The sequence below is a fragment of the Atractosteus spatula genome, chromosome 6 (genome assembly GCF_055471065.1).
Source record: "Atractosteus spatula isolate fAtrSpa1 chromosome 6, fAtrSpa1.hap1, whole genome shotgun sequence".
Classification (NCBI taxonomy): domain Eukaryota; kingdom Metazoa; phylum Chordata; class Actinopteri; order Semionotiformes; family Lepisosteidae; genus Atractosteus; species Atractosteus spatula.
The window spans coordinates 30,518,885-30,542,309 of record NC_142711.1 but is presented as its reverse complement, the minus strand read 5'-3'; the positions used below and the strand labels follow the sequence as shown (position 1 = coordinate 30,542,309).

At 37.9% G+C, this 23,425-nt stretch overlaps 1 protein-coding gene across 1 annotated transcript; it reads right to left on the bottom strand.

Annotated features, from left to right (window-relative positions):
* Nucleotides 1-217: 217 nt before the first annotated feature.
* Nucleotides 218-2,867, bottom strand: LOC148832748 (5-beta-cholestane-3-alpha,7-alpha-diol 12-alpha-hydroxylase-like). The gene has a single exon (XM_088919635.1). The coding sequence runs from the start codon at nucleotides 2,841-2,843 to the stop codon at nucleotides 1,308-1,310; it is 1,536 nt and encodes a 511-aa protein (XP_088775761.1). The 5' UTR covers nucleotides 2,844-2,867; the 3' UTR covers nucleotides 218-1,307.
* Nucleotides 2,868-23,425: the final 20,558 nt, after the last annotated feature.

The window sequence follows — 23,425 nt, the reverse complement described above, 5'->3', positions numbered from 1 at the left end:
AATGTGAAAATAGGTTGTTCAGTAAGATCTTACTGTAAACAAATGTAAAAAGCAGTATAGTATACAGACTAATTTATATCCATAAAGAATTCAGATAACTAAACATCATTACCGTTTTCAAATACATGAGAGGGCTACCACAATTTGAAAGTATGCAGTGTAAATGGCAATGTTGAGTCACTTTTAAGTGATGTTCATAATCCAGACAGATTCCTGAATTACAGTGCATTTATTTAGATAGCACAAACTCCTTGATACTTTTTAATAATATCAGATACAAGATACAAATTCCACAATCAAAGTAAAGAAATCCCATATAATAAAGTTATTGTTGAGAATAGCTGAAACTCTTTAATCAGCAATGTTATGTTTTACTTACAGCTTGAAAAATACCCTTTCTGCCCGTTGAGATACAAAAGTTGATTAAAATAAAAATAAATTAAAAATGGAAAATAGGATAATATCATTCTTTAGAAACTTTAATGTGCTTTAAATAAATTACAACTATAGCGGATACAGTATGTAAAGGACAATTTCCCCTGCATTATGGGGAAACAGTGTAGGCCAATACATGCAAAAAAATAAACAGGATGCATGTATGGTGATCTCACCACAGAAACCTGGAAGACATTTATGGGATTGAATGAGCACTTTGAAGCTGAGAACCAGATTTTTCATATTTTCTTCAATGTCGGATTCTAGAAAATGTGTGAAGACAGTGTAGAGTACTGCTATTTTACCCTTGTGAAAAGTAACTTATTCAAATTACACAACTAAATGTCTTGCTGAATGAATAGATATTACACAGCTTCCATTGTAAAAGATAATTTTTCTCTTTTAAATAAAGACTGAATATCTCTTCCACTGCTTTGTTTTGAGTCCATTTGTGTTCATTTAGAAGCTAAAATGGTGAGCCATTTTATTATATGTGCAGGAAAAAACACAAAAATATTGTTTTTTTTAACTTTCTAGTATGTGTTTATTTTAAGTTAACTTTATTTTTTTAATGCACAACTCATAAATGGTGTGATTTGCAAAGTGAGTTCTGTAAAGTTATATAATTCAATTGATTAGCACTTTTTAAAAACTCAAAGCAATGAATATCATAAGAATAGATGAATACTACTTAATTTCAGCTATGCTTATAATGTGTATATATATAGACACTTAATATATAAGAAGGAGATTTAGGCACTGGATTTTCAGATTTTTTGTTTTAACAGATTTCAGAGTTATTCTGAATCTGCATGAGGATAAACAGGAACAAAATACTCACATAACACTCACAAACTCATCCTGAACTTGATTCAAAATCTTAACCTGTATTTAAACTGAACATCCTTGGTTGGTTGCATGGATCCAAACCCCCAACGTGTGGGATCAATGGAGGGGATTTCTTCTTCTGGGTTCTTGAGCTCAAAATCAAAGTATGTTAACATTAAAAAGACAAACAGCTTGAGCTCGTTTGTTGCAAAGAAACGGCCTGGACACATTGACACCCCAGCACCCCAGGGCATATTATAATATTTCACCTTCTTACCATTCTTATAAAAGTCTGTCTTTTTGGTCCCTTCTGGTGTGAGGAATCGATCATATTTAAAGGTCTGTGGGTCAGGGTGAACAGAAGGGTCCATCTGAATAGCAGTACGTGGAAACAGTGCAACTCTGTCCCCTTCTCTGAGATTGTACTCTCTACCGTCGGCCAGCTTGAGGGTCATATCCTGCAGAACAGCTCTGGTTAGGATAGGAGCAGCTGTGAGACGCAGGGTCTCCTCCACTACACTGTCCAACACAGGGGTCTTCAGAAGCATGTCTCTTGTGAGATTGATAAGCGGCCCCCCACATTTTACCTCTTGTCCTGTTTCCTTCAAGATCTCTTCCACTTCCTTTCGGATTGCCTTCATTGCGTCAGGATGCTTCATGAGGAACAGAAGCAGCCAGAAAGCAGAAGGGCCGGTGTTGCCTTGAGAAGCCCAGAGCAGCAAAAACATGTATCTGTCCAGCATGGACTCTTTCATTCCATATTCAGCTCTCTCTTGCTGCTGTTCTGAAATCCAGCCACTAATATTTTCCTTTTGATTCACATTCTGTACAGACATTATGCTACTGAACAACCGATTTAGTCTTTCTGCTTCCATTTTCTCTTTCGGTGGCAACACTCCATAGGCCAACCTAGGGAACAGTTTGTCATATTTTCTGAACTCATAAAATAGTTCATCAGATTGAATGCGGTCTTTCTCCTTTGCTTTCTCCAAGCTGCCTGCAGACTTCACTGATTCATTGCCAAAAAGGGCAAGGTAACCAGCCCTGAACACAATATTGTAGCTAAAGTTAAAAAGTGCATCTTCTTTCCACTCATTCTCATCTTTTTCTGTACCCACACTGTGTAGCATTAGGTTCTGAAGGTTGCTCATCATGGCCTGGGTCACGACTGCCAAACCGTCTCCCATCAGATATTTGTTGCTAGAAGCTTGTAGAAGTTTGTGGTCATCATCTAGGGGATGGTAACCAAAGACCCTTACCACCAGTTGTTGTGCAAACTTGGTAAAATCCAGCTTTGTTCGTGCCTCCTTCACCACTGATCCGAAAGACAGTGGATCCATTAGGAAATGGAAATAGTAGCCGGCTAACTGCACTGTGAACATATCTCCATGCTTCTCTTTCATTTTCTGAAGGAACTTAGCTGTGTCCCTTCGGAAGTCTAGGACATGACCGAGCCAAGGTATGAGACCTCGGTCTAGCGGGGGTTCTCCAGGGCGTCTTCTGCGAAATGCGCCCAGGAGATAAAGCCCACCGAGAACAGAAACCAGCAATGAAAGAAGAACCGAGAGTAAAAAGCTCATTTTGCCAGACTGTCTCACAGAGCTGCAATGAGTAAAAGCACCACTTGCTCTGAATATAAAATGAAATTCTTGCTCCTCCTCCTGATTACTATATCCTGAGGCAGAGATCATTGCATAAACAAATTTTATTGAAGTTCCTGATAATATCATTAACACTGGAAATTATCTTACATCCCATCCAAACGTCTTTTGAAAACATTGCCTTGTAGTTGTTGAGTTTACATTTCATTCCGTACAACCAGTGCACCATAACTGAAATTCCTGATAATATCACTAATACTAGAAAATGTTTTTCCAAATATCCTTTGGCTTCACAATGATTGCGTAACCAGTCTCTTTTTTGCCCAGCGGCTAAGTATGCAGGGACAGCCTGATCTCCAGGACTGTCTGTCTGCCTTCCGCTTCTTATGGTTGACTTCAAACACTTTGTTATCATAACTCTTTTTTCTTTGTGCTAAATGCCAATTTACAAGCTGGATTTGTATCTGTGTTTGCATGTGGCTAGATTACACATGCATATTTGGATGTTGTCTGTCTCTGTTTTGCAGTTGGAACCCCTGTCTTGCAGAGGTCCCAGCATGTAACTGGAGCTACAAAGAAGGCCCAACAGTGCCTTTATTTCCATAGGCAGTTGAAAAAATTTAGTCTATCTTCAACTATTCTTACTACATTTTACAGGTGTGCTGTTGAGAGTGTGCTCATGTGTGGTATTACAGTGTGGTTTGGTAGAAGCTCATTGTCTGACTGGTAGGCATTACAGGGGGTGAGCAGGTCAGCCCAGTCTATTACTGGAGTATAGCTCCCCTGCATTATGCATATTTTTACAACTCGCTGTCTCATGAAGGCTAAAAGTATTGCTAAAGATAACAATCATCCTAGTTTCTTACTTTATCTCCCCTTCCCTCTGGTAAGTGTTATAGGAGCATAAAGGCACAAACCTCCAAATTCAGAGACAGTTTCATCCCACAAGCTGTCAGATTACTGAACTCCCCTACCACTGACTCACACTGATGTTTTTTTTTTCTCTTCTCACATTGCTTCTCTGACTTGTTTTTTTAAGTTGTGTATTATTTAACTTGTTATTGTTGCTGCTTCTGTTCTATGTTTTTGGTGATTCCTTAATGTCTTTGTATCGGAGCATACATGCAAATAAGCATTTCATTGCACTTATGCATATGACAAATAAACTGAACTGGACACAAGTTCCATGAAGGGTGGTCCCCTTTCAAAAAGACCTATGCAGTCCCAAGATCAGTTTCTTCATTCAGAGGAATTTATGTCACAACCCCTTCCCTTTCCTCTCATGCAGATCATCTTTTCTATCCTCAGTAAAATGGTCAGGAAGGCCAAAGCAGGTAAATTCCTCTTAAGGACTCCATATTTCTCTATTGATGATACTTGTTCTTTTCCTACTCTGGGATACCCTGGCACGGTAAATTTGGCTCAACCATTTTTGGTCAGTGATCTGTTTAACTGGAAAACATTTGTCCCCATCTTTTCCACGATTTCCTGGTGCATATGACTTAGCTTTAAGTCTTTATGCCCTGTTTCCTCGACTCTATTTTAATCAACACTAGATTAATACTAATTCCAAGATTAACTGAATCATCAACAATTCCTTTCAGATATTTTTTTCATTTAGCAAACAAGTCCATAAATAAAATCCTTACAGTATTTTGGTAACATTATGAAACCAGCACAAACCAATACTAATGAATGTGGTAGGTTTCATTGTTTGTGCTATTTGTGGGGGAGGCAACATAAAGGGCCAGCTTCATAGAGTTTTCCTGATTACTAATCAGGTGGAATGTCTGATTAGCTGTAGGGCTAGATGAGCCCTTTGGACCTGTAGAATGTTATTTCCAGAATACAAATCATCGTGTCTATTTTGCACTCCAGCAGGAGGCTTTAATCAAAGACCTTACTTGTACCATCACATTCTTTTAAAAGTATTGTGACTATAAGTTTTAAAGCAACAAAATGTGAAAACTGTGCTAAGATCCGAATATGTTTGCAAGGAACTTTATTAATTTTCAAGAAAGAAAGAATAGCAAAAATAGTACATAAAAAATCCAGAAAGTTTTTATATAAAAAAGAAAAGTCTTCTTTTACATCTTTATTTCTTCCAGTTGTCTTCAAAACATCAGTCCCTTACAGTTTATCAGCTAACATTTTCCCAGTTTTATCTCTGGACACTAAATATGTTGATAGACAAGGTGAAATGCGTTTTCTAGTACAGCCTCTGCTCGGTGGAATGTTGCAACAGAATCAGATAACACAGCCCTGAGGAGATTACAAAATATGAAATACTGTGCTAACAAGATAATAGAAATTGAGTGGATTTTGAGTGGAATATCAACTCATTTATTATAGTGGCATATCATTGTTTTACTTAAGGTTTAAGTAAAGTTACCTGCTCTATGATATTTCATTTTCCATAATGCTTATGGCTATAATCCTCAAAAGTACAAAATTGCACAAAACTTCACTAAATGAAGCCAATTAAAAGATACAAAAAGTGTAGTTTTGTAAGTTTGAGTGGGGAGCAGCATCAGTGTGCATGAATTGTGAACGACCTTGTACCTTTACCTTTACCCCTCACTTGTACTTTTGTTAATATGTGTAGAAGTCCTCTCGTTCTTTATGAAAGCAAGAGCATTGTTCATAGTTGTGGCCTGTTATATCCATGCCATGGTCAAACAAAAAAAATATTACAGGAGATGGTATAAAAGAATCTGATGTAGTTTATTGCAACAACATATGACAGTTTTGGACTATACTATATAATGAAAATCTATGTATATTGTAACACATAGTGAGCTTTATGTGTTTTCTGCATATTTCCTGTTCAAACAAAAAAAGGCAACCTGCTTAAAATCAAGGCTACATGGATTGGCTCCCCGTTATCTATCTGATATGCTATCATTATTTTCTCCTCCACACAACCTTTGACTCAGATGATTCTTGATCCCTGTGCATTCCCACAGAGGTTCCTTTGCTATACCCCAAAGCTCTGAAACATCATTTAAAAATAAATCGAGGACAACATTGCCTTGAAAAAAAATGTTTTTTTTTCAGAAAACCTTTTTTTGGTATTGATTTATCTTTTGCATCTTTTTTTCTTGATTGTTTTTTTCTTAAATTTTGTATTGTGTAATGTGCTAACATTTTGTTTTGTGTAAAATTGTAGCTATCATAAAGCATTTTTATAAGAGTAAGTTTTAAGTGCAGGGAAATTATACATTGAGGTCCTCAAAACATTATTGACATAAATGTGAAAGAATGTATATAAAAATGTACATTTTGGACCCTCTGTATATTTATTAGACTTGGGTGCACCACAAATGTGAAAATGAAGTGCATATAAATTGAGATCCACCTGCATTTCAGAAATATGCTGCTTTTAAAAGACAACTAGCAGCCATGTTGCCTCCTAATAATCCCCACCATCTATGAATTGGCTTCACCCCTCTGTTCTCCTCCTCACTGATAGCTGGTGTGTGGTGAGCATACTGGTGCACAATGGCTGCTGTCATATCATCCAGATGGATGCTGCACATTGGTGGTGGTGGAGAGGAGTTCCCATTACCTGGAGGGGTGGAGCGGTGGCACTGTGGCTAAGGATCTGCGTCTGTGGCTGGAAGGTTGCTGGTTCAAATCCTGCGGCTGGCAGAGGAATCCTACTTCATTGGGCCCCTGAGCAAGGCCCTTAACCCCAACTGTGCCAAGGGCACTGTACAATGGCTGACCCTGTGCTCGACCTCAAGCTTCTCTCCCTGTCTGTGTGTCTGTGTCTCATGGAGAGCAAGCTGGGGTATGCGAAAAAGACAAATTCCTAATGCAAGAAATTGTATATGGCTAAAGTGATCTTATCTCTTATCTCTTACCTGTAAAGCACTTTGAGTGGAGTGTCCAGAACAGCACTATATGAATGTAAAGAATTATTATTATATAAACATCTTTATTATTATACAAAGTTGGATTTTGCTTTTAATCCAAGACTCATCCTTTGTTTTCATTCTAAAAACAGAACTGGGGAACTGGAGAACGGGTGAGAATAGGGTCACTAGCTGGTTATGAAGTGAAGGAGTGAAGGGTGTTGGGGTGTTTGTTGGTGGGAGAGGGGCACATGGCTGAGCCTGTTGAAGAGCTAAAAAGTGCCCCCACTAAAATTATCTTTTAGCTTGAGCTAACACTGATCACAAACACTGATAGAATTACACTGTCTCAGAATATGGTGTCAATACCCAACCACAGCTGATGTAATAGCTGGACAAGACAAACTCAACTTAAGTGTAACACACAAGCATCCCTTTGAACATCTTGGTATATTTTATAGGATAGTGAGAGCTGGCCTCCAGTGCTGGAACAGGAACAAGACATGGAGGAAAATATGACTGAAGCCATTTTACACAATGTTATGTACAGGTATTAATGGTGTAAACAAACAAAAATGATTAAAAAATAACCTCTATATAGTAAAAAACATTTCAGTTAAAATAAGATTTCTACCACATGATAGGTGGTGAAATGATTAGCCCTGTCATGCTAAAATAGGGAAGAGGCTTTAATCCAGAACCAAAAGAGTATGTTACAAATAGGGGGTTACAAAAATGAAAAAATATCAGGAAATGACAGAGCAAATTAGTTGAGGTGTAAGTATTAGGGCAAGAATATACTCAAACAGTTGATATAGTTAGAGGCACATTAATTATTTCTGTTCTTTGGCACAGTTTTGGTGAAGAGAGTAATAATTCTCTTATTAACAATGGCAGTGACACACACTACACTACACACAGCATAAACATACAACACACAAGTTACTCTATTCACAGTACATGTTTAAAAACAAGGCATCCCAGAGGCCTAATGTCTTAACCACCCAGAAAACCCCAGTCTCTTAGCAAGTGTTCAACTCTTAATGCATATAAAGGCCAGAATAAGAGATAAACTGCCTGCTAAACTAAATACAATACAACCTGTTCAATCTCTCTCTCGCTGCAAACCCAGATGCCATAAAAGAAATGGGAACCTATCCCCCTATTATAAAAATACACCCACTCAGCAGTAGAGACTGTTTTAACTGAGGGATTCTTCACTCAGGAAATCCAAGTTCCCTAAAACTACAAAATAGTAAGCTCTCTTAGCAAAGTTCAAATACTTTACTCCAATTGGATGTTTTGGGGTGATCTCAAACAAGTACTTGGCATGTGCCTCTCTCTTGGCAAATGCTTTAAGTTTTGGTCTCCTGTCTCCCTCTTTGTCTTGTTATCTGTTTTATGCTTGTTCTGTCCCCTGTCTTCTCTATATAGTGTCTTTCTGGACTGTTGATTGACACTGGATGGTTTACACAGAACTTAATTAAGGTAAACCAGGTTAAACTTTATGATTGCTTTGATCACTGAAAGTGGAACCCTTACATATCAGGGGAATCACCCCCTTTTGCTTTGAAGCTGGAAAAGTTTTTATGGCCAGGTGTTACACACTTGATCTAGACTCTTAGAGACATGTCCTAGTCACCTATAGATTTAACAAGAAAAACAATAACAAATATGGAGCTATAGATGGATCTATGGTTTATCATCATAAATATTTACTTACTTAATTACATTCAATGGCTATATACTCACATATTTATCCATTATGTCAGGGCATTGTTTGAATGGCACCCATAATATTTTCATATCCGTTAGATAATCAAAAAGGCTCTGGCTCCCCTACAACCCTGAATTGGAAGAAGTGGTCAGAAAATGGACAAATGGATAGATAATCATAAAACCATGTGTTATTTACAGAGAAAGCTTTGTTTACTAATGTCTAATGTTTATGTCTTCTAACAAATGTGACATGGGTCACCTAAGCCTCCCAAATTGCAACGGACAGGGGTTTTAATTGTGGATACTCTAAATAATAATAACCGTACTATTTATTCTGACAATTAGAACTCCTGAATAAATAAATATTAATAACTGAAGGGAAACAAACTCTTGTTTCTTTATGTATGAATGAATGACTCATGTTAGTGAGACTATTGCAGTAAACTATCACAAATGATCTTTGAGTTACATTAGGAAAATATAATCCTTAACTGTTGAGCAAAGTATATTGAACAAGGTACAATTATACTGTATCGCACTGATAGGTTAAATAGTTCAAGGCCTTCCTGCAATAAAGTAATTTGATTTAAGACTCAACCTATGTGTTAAAGTTTATGAACCTGAGTTATGGATGCCTGTCTCCAATGAGAACATTTTAGACTTTGCTTTGAGCACTGTCCTTATTCCCATTCCCATTCCCATTCCCATTCACAAATAGCTCTGGAGAGAGTCTAACTGCACAGGAGTTTTTCTTTCACTTTTACTGAAAGTATGTCCAGTGTTTATTTCATATAATGTGTAAATTCAGTACAGCGCTTGCCACTGTAAGTCAAAAAGCACCAGTTTAATTAGTATACCATTCTAAGCAGTTGTCAATAAATGTATGTTTTGTGCACAGAAGGAATTTGATATGTCCAAATTATAAAATTGCTGGATTAACATTTTTAGAAATATATAGCATACTATAGAAAAGACTAACTGACTAACAGTCTTGCTTTGCATATTTAGTAAATTTGCAAGTCAACTGTGGTATGGAGCACTCAACCAAGGTACATTCAAATCATATAGTATCCTTAAGCACTTTAGCAAGTGGTGGATGCTTAGCAAGTCAATGGTTACTTTAAGCAAAAACAGTGTCTGCTTTGAATGACAGGAGCTCCAAGTCTTCTGAGTAAAATAATTTGGCTTATAGGTCCTGAGGACCAGATGCTCTAGCAAACACCATTATATTGTGAAAACAAAGATTTGGGAGGCCCATCCCTGGTCAGTATACATCACTGTTCAAGTATCTCTGATAATAGAATTGGACTTGAGTTATCAAATGTAATTTAATATTTTCTTGTGGCCAGTGGATGTAAGAAAAGAGTTCTTCTTTTTCCAATGCTTTGACTAGGAGGCTCAATTCCATCCCATCCCAGACATGTGCTAACAGTTAGTACACAATACCCATTTCCACTGAACATGTACATATACAAAAATACATCAAATAAACACAAGTGAAAGGACTCAAACAAATTAAAATTCCAACAACAAATCTTCCCTTAATACACTGTATTGCCAAACAGTGAAATTGCCTCCAATGCCTCTTCCAGATATTTCACAAAATGAGTCAATAGGTCAAGTCAATAGGCTGCCAGATCTGGTTAGGAATCCCCCTTAAACCATTGAAAACCATTTATACAGTAAGATGTTAGTAGGTTTCTAACATGGAGAGATAGTGGGAAAAAAGATTAGTCCAGGAAAAAATATTTTAAAATTTTTAATTTTGTTCTTGTTGCAGTCCTGTATTTCAATTAAACACAAATTAAGACAAATACCTTTAGAACTGACTCACTTATCTTTAAAGATTTGGTAAGCTGCAAAATGAATTCTGAAATTTAAATAAGTCAGAAAAATAACAGAAAATGCTTACACATGTCACCATGAGACACTACAAAGACTCAAAATATTTGGCCAGTGTAAACAAGGAATTCACCAGGAGAAAAAAAGGAAAATCTTAGATTAGTTTAGACGATCTTTATGTTTAATGTGTTCACACGGTGGTGCAATGGTTAGCATTGCTGTCTCACAGTGTTTCTCCCCACATTCACATGGTTTCCTCTGGGTGCTGCGGTTTCCTGTCACAGTTCAAAAGCATACTGGTAGGTTAATTGGCTTCTGGGAAAACTGTGTGTGCGATTGTGTCTCTGTATGTCTTGTGACAGACTGGTGTCCTATACAGGATCTATCCTTCCTGGCGCCCTTTGTTTGCCAGGTTAGTTTCCGGCTCCACCTCAACCCTGAATTAGTTTGAGCAGTTAGAAGATAAATGGATAGATATGTGTTAAGTTTCTGGACCTGGGTTATGATGCCTGTCAAATGCATGTTTCCAGTGAGAGCATTTCAGAGTTCCTTAGATAACATCTAGCGAGAGTCTAGCTCCACATGAGTTCCTTCTACTTCTACTGAAAGGAAGACAGAGATGATCCGATGTTTATTTTATATCATGTGTTGCTAAATTCAGTACAGTTCTGTCCACTGTGTTTCATAAAGAACACCAGCTTAATTGTTCGATTGTATACACAGCAGAGTAAAGGTTCTATGAAATTTAAGGGTTACATTACTTTAAGCAGTTGTCAATAAATTCATGTTTTGTGCACATGGGAAATTGGATGATGCAAAAAATACATCCAGATTATAACATTGCTGGAAACTCAACATTTTTAGAAACATACAGTATAGCAGTACTATAAAGAAGACTAATGGACTAGTGGTGCAGTTTTGCACACTTAAGAAATTTGAAAGTCAAGTATGATATGGAGCAGTTCTCCAAGGTACAGTACATTCTAATCACATAGTATCCTTTAGCACATAAGTGGTGAATGCTTAGCAAGTCAATGATTATTTAAAAAAAAAAACAGTGCCTACTTTGAATAGCAGAAGCTGTGAGTCTTTTGAGTAAAATAATTTAGCCTATAGGCAGGCACATTTGGAAGGACCAGCTTCTTTAGCAACAGTCATTATTCTGCTCAGGACCCTTCTTGATCACTATACACCACTTTTCAAGTATTGTATCTTCCAAAATATTGTCATGAAGTGTCTTTAAGAATCTAGATTGGGGACATCTGGCTTGTGCCAACATTGCGAGCTTCACTGCAAGGGGATGTCTGCTGAGATGTTTGGACCCCAAATTCAGTGATGGAAGCAACCGTAAAGTTTACCTTGGTTTACCTTAGTCAGGAGCAGAGCTTAAAACAGAGAGACAGAAATAGAAAAGGAGACAACCAGAGGAGAGAGGAAGAGGAAAAAGTAGGCAAGAGTCAAGAGAAGAGGGAAGGCGAGAGCTCCTTGTTCCAGATCACCCCGAAAAGATCTGATTGGAGCCAAGTATTTAAACCCTGTTAAGAGAGCTTGATATTCTGCAGTTTTTAGAGGACTCTGATTTCCTTTGTAAAGAATCCCTCGGTGAAAAATGGCCTCTCCTGGTTATTGGGTGCATTGTAGAATAGGGAGATAGGTTCCCATTCATTTTGTAGCATCTGGCTGTGCAGAGAGATTTAACTGCTGGTCGTATTTTGATTGATTTACAAGACAGCTTTCTCTTATTTTGACCTTTGTAGACATTATGAATCAAAGACTTGGTAACATCTTGGGTTTTTTTTCTGGGTGGCCTCTGAAGGGCCTTATTAGAAGCCTTACTAGATGGTCTGTACATAGTGTAACGTGTGTATAGTGTATGTTTATGTTTAGAGTGTTGTTTAGAGTGTGTATTATCACTGTTAATATATAGGATATTGTTTAACCCAGTATGCCTGAATTATTGCTCTTTTCACCCAAGCTGTGCCAGAGAACAAAGAGCTCACGTGTGTCAAACTATACCAACTGCTTGTGTATACTCTTGGCAAAATCTTTACATGTTGGGGGATATGATTATTTACATATTGATTACTCTGCTACATCATTTCTAATATTCTCTATTTTCATAATCCCCTATTTGTAATAGTACACTTGGAATTGAATGATTAAATGCAATGTAATGTATTTCTTGTGACTACTGGATGATAGAAAATAGTTTTTCTTTGTCCAAAGTAGTAGGACTAGTAGTCTCAGGTCATTGTGAGGGACATTTCCCTGGTATTTTTTTCCAGAAGGAAGGGAAAATATCCTAATAAAGATATGTAGTATTTAAGGGTCTTCATTGAATTTTCACTGATTCAACTTTGGATTCAAAGTACCTTCAGGACTGCAGCTGTGTTTGTCATAGCATGTGAGTTCTTTTTTAGTGATGCACTGCTTTTGTATATTAGGACCTACTGTATGTGCACCTCTGTATCTCCGTTTTGTCCATGTACTTGGTTGCCTTTGTGCTTCCCTTTCTACTTGAGTGTCTTCATTTGCCTTTGTACTCAGTGGTGGCAGCCATGGTACTCCTCCTTCCTTGCAAGCTTTCAAAGCCCAACAAGTTGTGTTTCTTAATGGAATCTTTTTGGTCAAATCCTTGGTTGCTGGATCTCATTCCATTATAGGTCTCCTCCAGGTGTTACTGTCCAACTTTCTGTGCTCTAAGCTGTTGCTCCGTATTGATAAGATGCACAAGATGGCATAGGTCACTCAACTGTTACAATAGAATATCTCTTGCTTTGCATGACACTCTAGAATCGTCAATAGTGAGTAGGCGTCCCTTTAAAAAGGTCCTGTCACTCTGGCAAGAGGTCTTTTTTCCATCAGTCACAGGACACTAAGGAAGGTTCTCAGTTACTGAAAAAAATTGCTTTTGTCTGGTAGGGACCCGGCAACTAAATAGCCCAGAAAGCATCACCTTGTCCAGCTCAAGTCACTGAACATGCATGGACCTAAAAGTACATAAAATATACTCAAGTGAATGAACCCTTGACAATTTTAAAACTAATTAATTCCCCAAAACAAAACTTCCTTTTGCACATTGCATTGGCAATCAGTGAACCTGCCTCCAACCCCTCTTCCACATGTTTCACAAAATGAAAATAGTCAAAAAGTCAAATAGGCTGGCAAATCTGGTGATGAGTCTGCCTAAAACATTTGGAAAGCATTTATAAGTTATTAGTATGTTTCTAACATGTAGTGATAGTGGAAAAAAAGATGAGTCCAGAGTAAGTCAAAAATTGTTTATTCTATTCGTTCTACTGTCCTGCATTTGAATTCAAGCCAAATTAAGACAAAAACCTAACATTTCTAAAGATTTTGTAACTAAAGATGGCAGCAGAGAAATTAATTCATAAGTTTACAGAAGAAAAAAATAGAAAATGCTTCCATACCTTACCACACAGCACCACAAGGACCCAAAACATATGGCCAATGTAACCAAGAAGAAAAAATTGAAAAACCTTAGAGTAGCTTCATCATCTCCATATTTAAATTCAATTGAGTAAGTATTTTACTTGCAGATAAAAACAAAGAATATCTAGAATAGTAAAGAACTCAATGTGGCATCAGCAAAGGCTTAGTAGCCAGAGACCGCATGCTGTTATTGCATTAAAGGGATATGAAGCCAAATATTACCAAATATTTGTACTTCTGAAATTTACTTTTCAGCATTTTATGATTACACATACAAATATTGCTTAAATATTAAGCAAAAATAACAGTTTTGACTTTGCTTTCCAATTATTTTTTGAGGGGGACTGTACAGTATGAATTATATTACAGTATCTTAAAAATGGTAGCTTTTTATACAATATGTACTATACATATGTTTTCCCATTACATGTACTGTAGGCTTTGGATTGGCTATACCAGGAATATTACTTCCTCTCCTTTGCTTTGGAAGCAAATGATACTTTTTTTTACTAACCTTTAAAATCACTTTTTTATGTTTTTTCTGCTGAACGAAGCATATTCCTTGCTCATCATCTTCTCTTATTGTATGCCCTTGACCTGCTTCCTTTTTACTTCAGAGATAGGCATGTCCTCTGGCCTTCACCCCTGATAAAGCTTCTTTGTAGTCAGAATCTCCTTTGTCAAGATTAAAGGTTCAACTGGTGTCAAATAACCATAAATCAAAGTGCAACAAACTCAGTTAAGTTTTTGTCATTCATTTAAAGGTGTGTCAGAAACTGTAACGTTTGTGTTCACTGAAGTACTAAATTTGAAATTTGGCCCACATTAAAGTAGTGTACTCTCAGAGTCTTTATGTTTCAGAGTCTTAATCTATATACAAGTTGACTTTATTCTACTCATAGTATTTTATTCTATTTTATTCTGTTCTATTGTTCTGTCCTACTTACGGTGTTCCACGTTTTCCTGTCTCATCCATTTGTCCTGCCTAATATGGGACATCACCTCGATTCACTTTGACTTCTCCAACTGTTGGACTTATCTGAGTATTGCCATTCTTTCCTCTGTGTCACCTTATACATCTGAATGAGAACTAATCTCCTGTTCCAAGGGCAGCTACACATTTTCCACAGCCTCCCTCACTTTTTCAAGGGGTTTGTTTTCCATATTTCTCTCTCTTTATAAGATGTTTTTCACAGTAAGTTCACTCCACGTATCCCTGAGACACAAAACACATTATAAGCCCTAATCTTTTTTGTAGTGTGGACAAGGATAGAAAAATAGAAAATCCACTCTAATCAAAATAGAAGTGTTTAGAGAGCTGAAAATGAGACATGCATTTGCTGTCTTTACTAACTGCTGTCATGGGTATTATAACCTTGATTTATAAATCATTTCATTCACTTTGAACTTTGATCACCAATGAAAGGCTCAGCAATTTTTTTTCAACATTTATAACATCGTTACAGGAAAAAGGGATTCTGGTGGTATATATTTATTATGAATAAATGCTAAACAAAAAGTTTCTTTTTAACCTATTATTGGGCTTTAAGTACGATTTGCTCTAGGCGAGTAAATTCTCAAGCCCTATCCACCCCAGCACTACTCGTGCAGGTTTTCAATGAAAATGGTACTTGAATATGTATTTATAATGTGCAGATTACAAAAACTTTCAGACATGTCTGTCATCATTTACTGTATATGAAAAGTTAAGTGCCAAGTGTGAGATAAGTGTATACATCATTAATTACATAAAGAACTGTAGATTTTCAAATTATACCTTATCAGACACACTGGATTAATAGATGTCTCTGAATTTTCCCTGAGAGTGTGTACAGTATGGGGACTTAAATGCTATCTGGATTGTAGTACTAATTTTCAACCTAAGCTTTTAGGACAGGTTTCAGGTAGCTGTGAACTTTTCCCAAGAACATGTTTTGGATACCGGATGGATCTGTGGATAACTTATGTCTGTTATAGACTGGAGTTCTGTAGATCCAGCCAAGGTATGCAAAACATTGCTCTTAAATTTAAATTTAATATATTGAGTATAAACTCAATGCAAAACTGTGTGAGGCAGAACTGCAGACGTATCCTATTTAAGTGCTAAATTTACAGTGTGTCCTTTCTCTGTTGAGGAAAACAATTAAACAAACTTAAGTTGGATAAATGTTTTGGTGGACACAACATATCCAAAGTATAATCATGTTCCTAGCTGGACTTTTCTATCTTTTTAAGATGTAAAGCAAAATTCTAGAATACCTTTTGAATTCATGCTGAAATTACACACAACCTGTAGGTAGCGCCTGTAACCCTGTGCAAAAAAATATTTTTATTTGTCTTATTGGAAAAAAAAACAATCATGCCAAAAATACAGAGAGGTGCAAGGTCATGAGGCTAAGTATGATCGTGCAATAGTTAAACAAAAAGTGGATAAACTGCTCACTTTAGTTTTCAGAAAATGAAAAGGTATTAATCCACAAATACAGTACATTAATCTGAAATTGTTCATAAAAATAGTCATTTGTTTTATCATTTTGAAAAACTGAGAGAAATGTTATGGTACCTGCACAATATATATTCTAGGTATATAGCGGTACCTAGCGGTTTTGGCTTTAGCTTCAGCCAGGGGTACTTGCCAATATTCCTTCGTAAGATCTTGCATAGTGATATATCTAGTTTTACCTAATCGCTTGATTAGCTCATCTATATGGGGCATAGGGTACGCGTCAAACAGCGAGATATCATTTAACCTTTTGAAATTATTACAGAACCTAATAGTTCCGTCCGGCTTGGCTATCAGTACTATGGGACTAGCCCACGTGCTATGGGATTCTTCTTATTCCCAGTCTTAACATTTTTTCTACCTCTTCCTTAATTAATTTCCTTTTGGCCTCAGGAATTCGATAGGGGGTCAGTCTTACCCTTTTCACTGGTTCCGCGATAATCGTATGTTGGATGAGGTGAGTTCGACAAGGTCTTCGGGAAAAAACATCTTTGTGTTGTGATAGGAACTCTTTTAATTCCTGCTTCTGTGATGGCGCCAAGTCCACCATGGCAACAGCACCAGTTTCTTCTTCCAAAGGGTCAGGGGAGAAGTGGGTGAACAGAACGTCTGCACCATGCCATCTCTTTAATAAATTCACATGGATTTGATGCTGTCGTCATTTGTCAGGTTGCTTAACTTTACAGTTGACCAGACCCACCTTTTCCACCACCTCATAAGGCCCCTGCCAGTAGGCCAGGAATTTACATTCCAGGGTCGGGACTAATAGCAATACTTTGTCCCCAGGCTGAAATTCTCATGCAATAGCTCCCCTATTATAAATCTGCCTTTGTTGCGCCTGGGCCTTCTCCAGATTTTCCTTCACAATGGGAACAACGTTTATTCTTTCCATCATTTGTTCCACATGTTCAATGACAGTCTGTAATGGTCTGTAAGGTTGATGCTCCCAAGACTCTTTGACCAGATCTAACAAGCCTTGGGGTCTCCGAGCATATAATAACTCAAATTGAGAAAACCCAGTCGAGGCCTACGGTACTTCTCGAACAGCAAACATTAGATAAGGGAGCAATTGATCCCAATTTTTGCCATCCTTTTGCATGGCATTCCTCAGCATGCTTTTCATGGTCTTATTAAAGCGCTCAACTAGTCCGTCTGTTTGTGGGTGATATACCGAGGTTCTGATTTGCTGAATACCCATAGCTTACTTAGGTCTTGCATGAGTTTTGACATAAAGGGAGTTCCTTGGGCGGTTAAGATCTCATTAGGAATTCCCACTCTAGAGAAAATTTGCACTAACTCTCTAGCTATGTTTTTGGCTGTAGCCGCTCTCAGAGGAATGGCTTTTGGGTACCTCGTGGCATAGTTCCCTATTAGCAGTATATACTGATGTCCATTTGTGGTTTTAATCAGGGGTCCCACTAAGTCCATCCCAATCAGCTCAAATTGAGTTTCTATAATGGTAAGGGGAATCAAAGGATTCTTATAATTAGGTTGCGGGGCAGTTTTTTGACACTCTGAGCATTCCCAACAATACCTCTCAATGGCCTTGTATATTCCCGGCCAGAAAAATCGAGAGAGCAGTCTCTCGGCTGTTTTCTTCACCCCCAGGTGTCCTCCCAGGAGGTGGCTATGGGCCAAGTTGAGGAGTTTTGCTTGGTAGGCTCAGGGAATAAGGAGTTGCTCCGCTTCTTCTTGATCCCTCTTCTGTACCTGATAGAGGAGATTGTTTTTCACCATGAAATAAGGGTAACTCAGGGCACTGTTATCATTACAGAACTTTCCCTCAATTTTTCTCACATGTCCCCATGCATTTCTCAAATTTCCATCTTCCAACTGGGCCATCCCAAACTTCCCTCGATGTTCTGGTAGCTCCCGGTCTGGTAAATCCATATTTAAGAATTAATCTCCAAGTTTGGAGCCTTCTTCCTGTTGGTATGCCTCTCCAGAGGAATCTGTGTTGTCATCCGAGTCTCCAGGACATGGGAGTGGACTTTGCCTAGCAGACTGGACAGTATTCCAAAGTTGGAGAAAGTGGGGACAGTCTTGTCCCAACACCACAGGGTAAGGCAATTGTTCAACCACCCCTACAGTCGAACTATATATTCCTATTTCTGTAGAAATGGGAATTTTTGTGGACAGATATACTTTAGTTTCCCCATGAATGCAAGTAATAGGGATCGTTTCCGCTTGCCTGATCTCGGTGTCTTCAGGTAGTGCTGTAGAGGTCACCAGGGTCACCGTACTTCCAGAGTCTAACAAGGCCTCAACATATTTTTCCCCCATCTTGATTTTAGTAATGTGGGGTTCCTCACAGAAGGGGACGCTCGCCGTGAGGTAGTTACACTTTGCTTCCTCTCTGGTGTCCACTTGCATAGGTTCCCACAAGTTGGGACAATGGCTGGCTAAATGTCCCTCTTCATGACAGCTAAGATAAGATAAGACTTTATAGATCCCGAAGGGAAATTGATGTGTTATAGCAGTCAAGCCCAAGACAAGCAAAAAAACAGACATCAGAATAGACGAAACATTAGAATACGTAAAGTAATACAAAATAAATATAAAATACAGTAAATAAATAAAAATAAATACATAGCTGTGTGCAAAATATGATCATAGTCACTTTAAAAACAATAAAATATGTGCAAAATGTGCATAGGTATATACAGATTAAGTGTCCAAAAAGTACAATGGAGCAACATGCTGTCCATATATGAGCAAATGAAGGGCTAACAGTCCTAGCCTAGGGCAGCGTTATACACCCTGACAGCCGCCAGGAGGAAAGACCTGCGGAAACGTAGTCTTGAACACCGTAGCTGGAGCAGTCTGTTGCTAAAAGTGCTCCGCTGCCCAATAACAGTCCCATAAAGCAGATGAGAGGCGTTTTTCATGATGGCTGTGAGCTTGGTCAACATTCCCCTCTCAGCCACCACCTCCAGAGGGTCAAGTCTCAGCCCCAACACAGAGCCAGCTTTCTTGATAAGTTTATTGAGCCTATTTGCATCTCTTGTCATGATGCTGCTGCCCCAGCACACAACAGCGTAGAAGATGACCGCTGCCACCACTGATTCATAAAAAATGTGTAGCAGTTTTCCACACACACCAAAGGACCTGACCTAATCTCGCCAAGATCACCTTTTTTAGAGTTTCATAGTTCTCAGCATCCTCTTCTATTAAATCATAATAGGCTTTTTGGGCTTCCCCAATTAAATAAGGTGCCATTCTCCCCACCCATTGCTCTCTGGGCCATGCATTCCTGGCAGCTGTTCTTTCAGACATTATTAAATATGCTTCTACATCATCTAGCTCCGTCATCTTTTGAAGCCCAATTTCTTCTTTCTTACTGGGATGTTTCCCCTGTTACTGAGGACCGTCTAATTTCCTCTCCTAAACTTTGCAATTCCTCTCTCACCAAATTCTGTTCCTCCATAATTCGTTGATTAGTCTCTATTTGAATTTTATTAGCCTCCTGCTGTGCCTGTATAGCTTCTTGTTGTCCTTTTAAAGCCTGGAACTGGTTGAGGGTGGCTTGGGATAATTGTTGTATCAGTTGTTCCATATTTCTTAGCGAGAGCTTACACACAAACCGAGAGAAAAAAAAATCAATTTTTTATTTTCACAATTCTCAATCCCGATCAGCAGCTACCTGCATCCTCCTCCAATTGTGGTGTCTCCGGGGGAAAAGTTTATGTAACTGAGACAAAAGTACTCACACCACACTTCTCTTCTTTAATTTCTGTGGAGTTTTTCTCCGTTTCTCTAGTCCATTCATCTTCCAAGCCAGTCCACAAGCCATTCTCTCAATCCTTATTCAATCCGAGTTCCAAAATCCAAAGTACCACAAATCCGCGTCGTGTCCAAATCACCAACCGTAAATCATAATCCTTTATCTCTTCCGTTAATCCATTATTCTTCAAACAGCACAAACACTAACCTGATTCCTCTATTTCCTCCAAAATGCATTCACCTACTGGCTTCCGCACTAGTTTACTGTTTCCAGGGCATTTATATTTTGTTTCCTGACGAGACTCACCTGTGTCTCATTGTTTTTCAGACTAAGCCTTTTCCATCTGCGGGTCAGCTGGTTTCTTTTGGCGGCCATCTTGCTCAGGTATCTCTCTCTTTCCTAGTGTTCATCCCGCATCAGCAGGGTCCGCTTGTCGGCACACCAGTCTCCATTTGGTGGTTTGAACCAAATCTTTGAGCTGACGTTCCATCTTGCTCAGGTATAAGTCGAGTATATTGAGCAGATAGTTCCTGAAATACCTGTCCTGGTTGAATCTTCCCTTGGTCATCTTAAAAATGATATGCAAATGCAAGGAAATAATATCCTTCTTAAGAAAGCAAACATAAAAGGACAAACTATACACATGTACCACAAACATTGCGGTCCTAGTGTGTTTTAAAAAAGGGAAGCTTAGAATTTACTTCTCAACACAACAGTATCTTTGGAAAAATTGTGTGAAGGATAGAGGATCCAAGGTCAAGAATCTTGAGGTCATTTAAAACTCATTATTGTAAAAGTGTATTTTTTTTATTAGTGTCTTCTTGTTTGTATGAATTTTTGGGTATATACCATATAAACATTTTTTAAAATTGCAAAATGTTCAGAACTACTTGGATCATTGCTCATAGTAAAATACTGCACATGAATAATTGTTTCACCTTCCATGCACTGGCTCTATGTAAATTTCAGAAAAAAATCTGTCTTCTGATTATACCAGTAGTGAATTGTTCTCTACCACTGTACCTGTAACAAGCACAGCCAGCACAAATTGTCCCTAATTATTCAATCTGCTTTCCACACCCTTTCCTTCACTATTCAAACCCTCTGCTCACTCCAAACCGACGCTCGGTATTAGGAATCTTTCAGCCTCCTGAGCTCTCGGTACTTACAACTTTCAGCACCTTGCTCTCTTGGACCTCGCCTATTGAACTCCTATCCAACTGGTACTTTTCGACCATTCTTTCGTCTCGTCCTTCCCGGATTGTTAGCTTAGAATTCCTGTCTGGACTCAACCACACCTGGACTGATCGACTACTCTCCTGCCTCGCCCTTCTTGGACTCATTCACCTCGAACTGCATCAGAGACCTGCACAGGTTTGTAAAACTCATCTTAACAGTACCAACATGTCATTTATTCTTTGGACTCGGTAGCTGTTGAGTCACAAAAATGATCCTCCAAACCTTTATTGCTGTAAAGCTGTGTAATTAGAAAGCATTTTTGTGAGGATGTATCATAAGGGTCGGATTTTGGTGTTCGTAGGCCCTAGGCACTTTCATTCTGAAATGTGCAAAAAGAGGGGTAAAGGCCAAATGAATTACGTAAATTGAAATGATGTACTGTAAACTAGTGTAATAACCGGAGGATTTGCATAGAATGAATCTCACACATCCCTGATATGCCTACAACAACATATTTATTTACCTCCACACTTTGACAGACAGACATTGAAACTCCTCATAGAAACATGCACGCACACGCTCACGCATGCACGCACGCGCACGCACACGCACACGCACACACACACACGGGGTGAGGACTAAAGAGGAGTACTTCAGTTTAAGGTGTGTTACAAGGACAACCCTCAGTTTAAGGTGGGTTACAAGGACAAAGCATTATTTGGTTGGCATGGTTGTACAATGGTAAGCATTGCTGCCTTGCAGTGCTGAAGCCCTGGGTTCAGTTCCAAATTGGGGCCAATCTTTAGAAGTAGCCAATTAACTTACCAGTATGCCCTTTGATTGTTGAAGGAAACTCATGCAAACATGGGAACAAAATACAAACTCCAAGCAGACAGCATCCCAGAAACTGAAGCCATGCTAACCATTGTGACACTATGAAGCAGTTCTTATTCTTATTATGTCCTACATACAGTCCTACAGCCTAGAGAATATTTGGATTTTTATAAGGGTATTTTGTGCTTGGAACACCTTGTTTTGCCAGGTTTTTCAAGACTTGATTATGCCAGAACAATGCTTGTTTTGTGTACTACCATGTAGTTGAAATGAAATAATCCAGTGAGATCACCTTCTACCTTTACATACTATACCTTTTCAGAGCAATTATTATGAGATGAGTATTTCACAACATGCCTTGAAGAATTTTATCAGTATTTACATTAGTGATTGGGCAATAAACAGGGAGAGCTGTTTTCCTTTGGCCAGTCTACAACTGAAAGTAAAGGGGACGGGGGTAAATTTAGAGTTGGGTCTACTAATTAAAGTCTTCAAGTTTAGAAAAAAGTTCTCTCAATTTCAGTTCTAAAAACATGTAATTTGTTTAACCTCAAAAGATCACCCAAACTGTTTTTTTCAGTCAGTTTTGATATTTGATTAATTATTAGCCAATATCATTACCAGTGAGCAAATAAGTTTAAAATTTCATGTTGAATCATCTTAGGTTATTGAAAGTTAAGCAAACATTGTTCAAGATGTCATTTGAGGTTATTTAGCACGAATAGGTTCAAAACGGAAAAAAATGCTTTAAAATCCATATATCCTTTCAAATTTCAAATCTTATTAAAGAAACCAGTCAAAACTTAATAGTATCAAATTAATTTAATTTTAACTCATATAATTTCTCCTTAATCTGAGGATGAAACTATGATGAGTTCACATATATACAGTAAATGTGAAAGTAATCCCTCACTAGGCTTGCAAGTCTATTGCTCTGTCTGTACAAAATACTCCATGGAGGGGTAAAAGAGTGATTCTCTCTTTTTTATTGCCAAAGGGGTGCCAAAGGGCTCTGTGATAATTGGAAATTAGTTATTACTTTTAAACTAAAATATTTTAATGAGATTGTAACTTGATTTAATGCACTGTATTACTGTAAGGCATTCAAAAATCATGGCAGGATCCAGTGGTTTTGTTAACCACTAGCTAACCTATGTTATAATAATTACAATCCCAAAGGAATTTGATTCCATTATACATAATAGACTGAGATGAATTAATTTGCTCTTTTGGTCTGATTGCATCTGCAGTAATCCGGGGAGGAACTGTATGCTTGCATGCAATTTATGCTCTGTAAAACTATGAGGATGTGATCTTCTGTTGAATTCCTGGTCTTACTAGTTTACAAAGTTTTTGTTTGTTGTTTATATCTGTGAAAAAAATGCCTATGGTTTTTGCACCTCTGAAGAAAAATAAATCTTATGACACCTTTTATTCTTGTGTTAGAGAT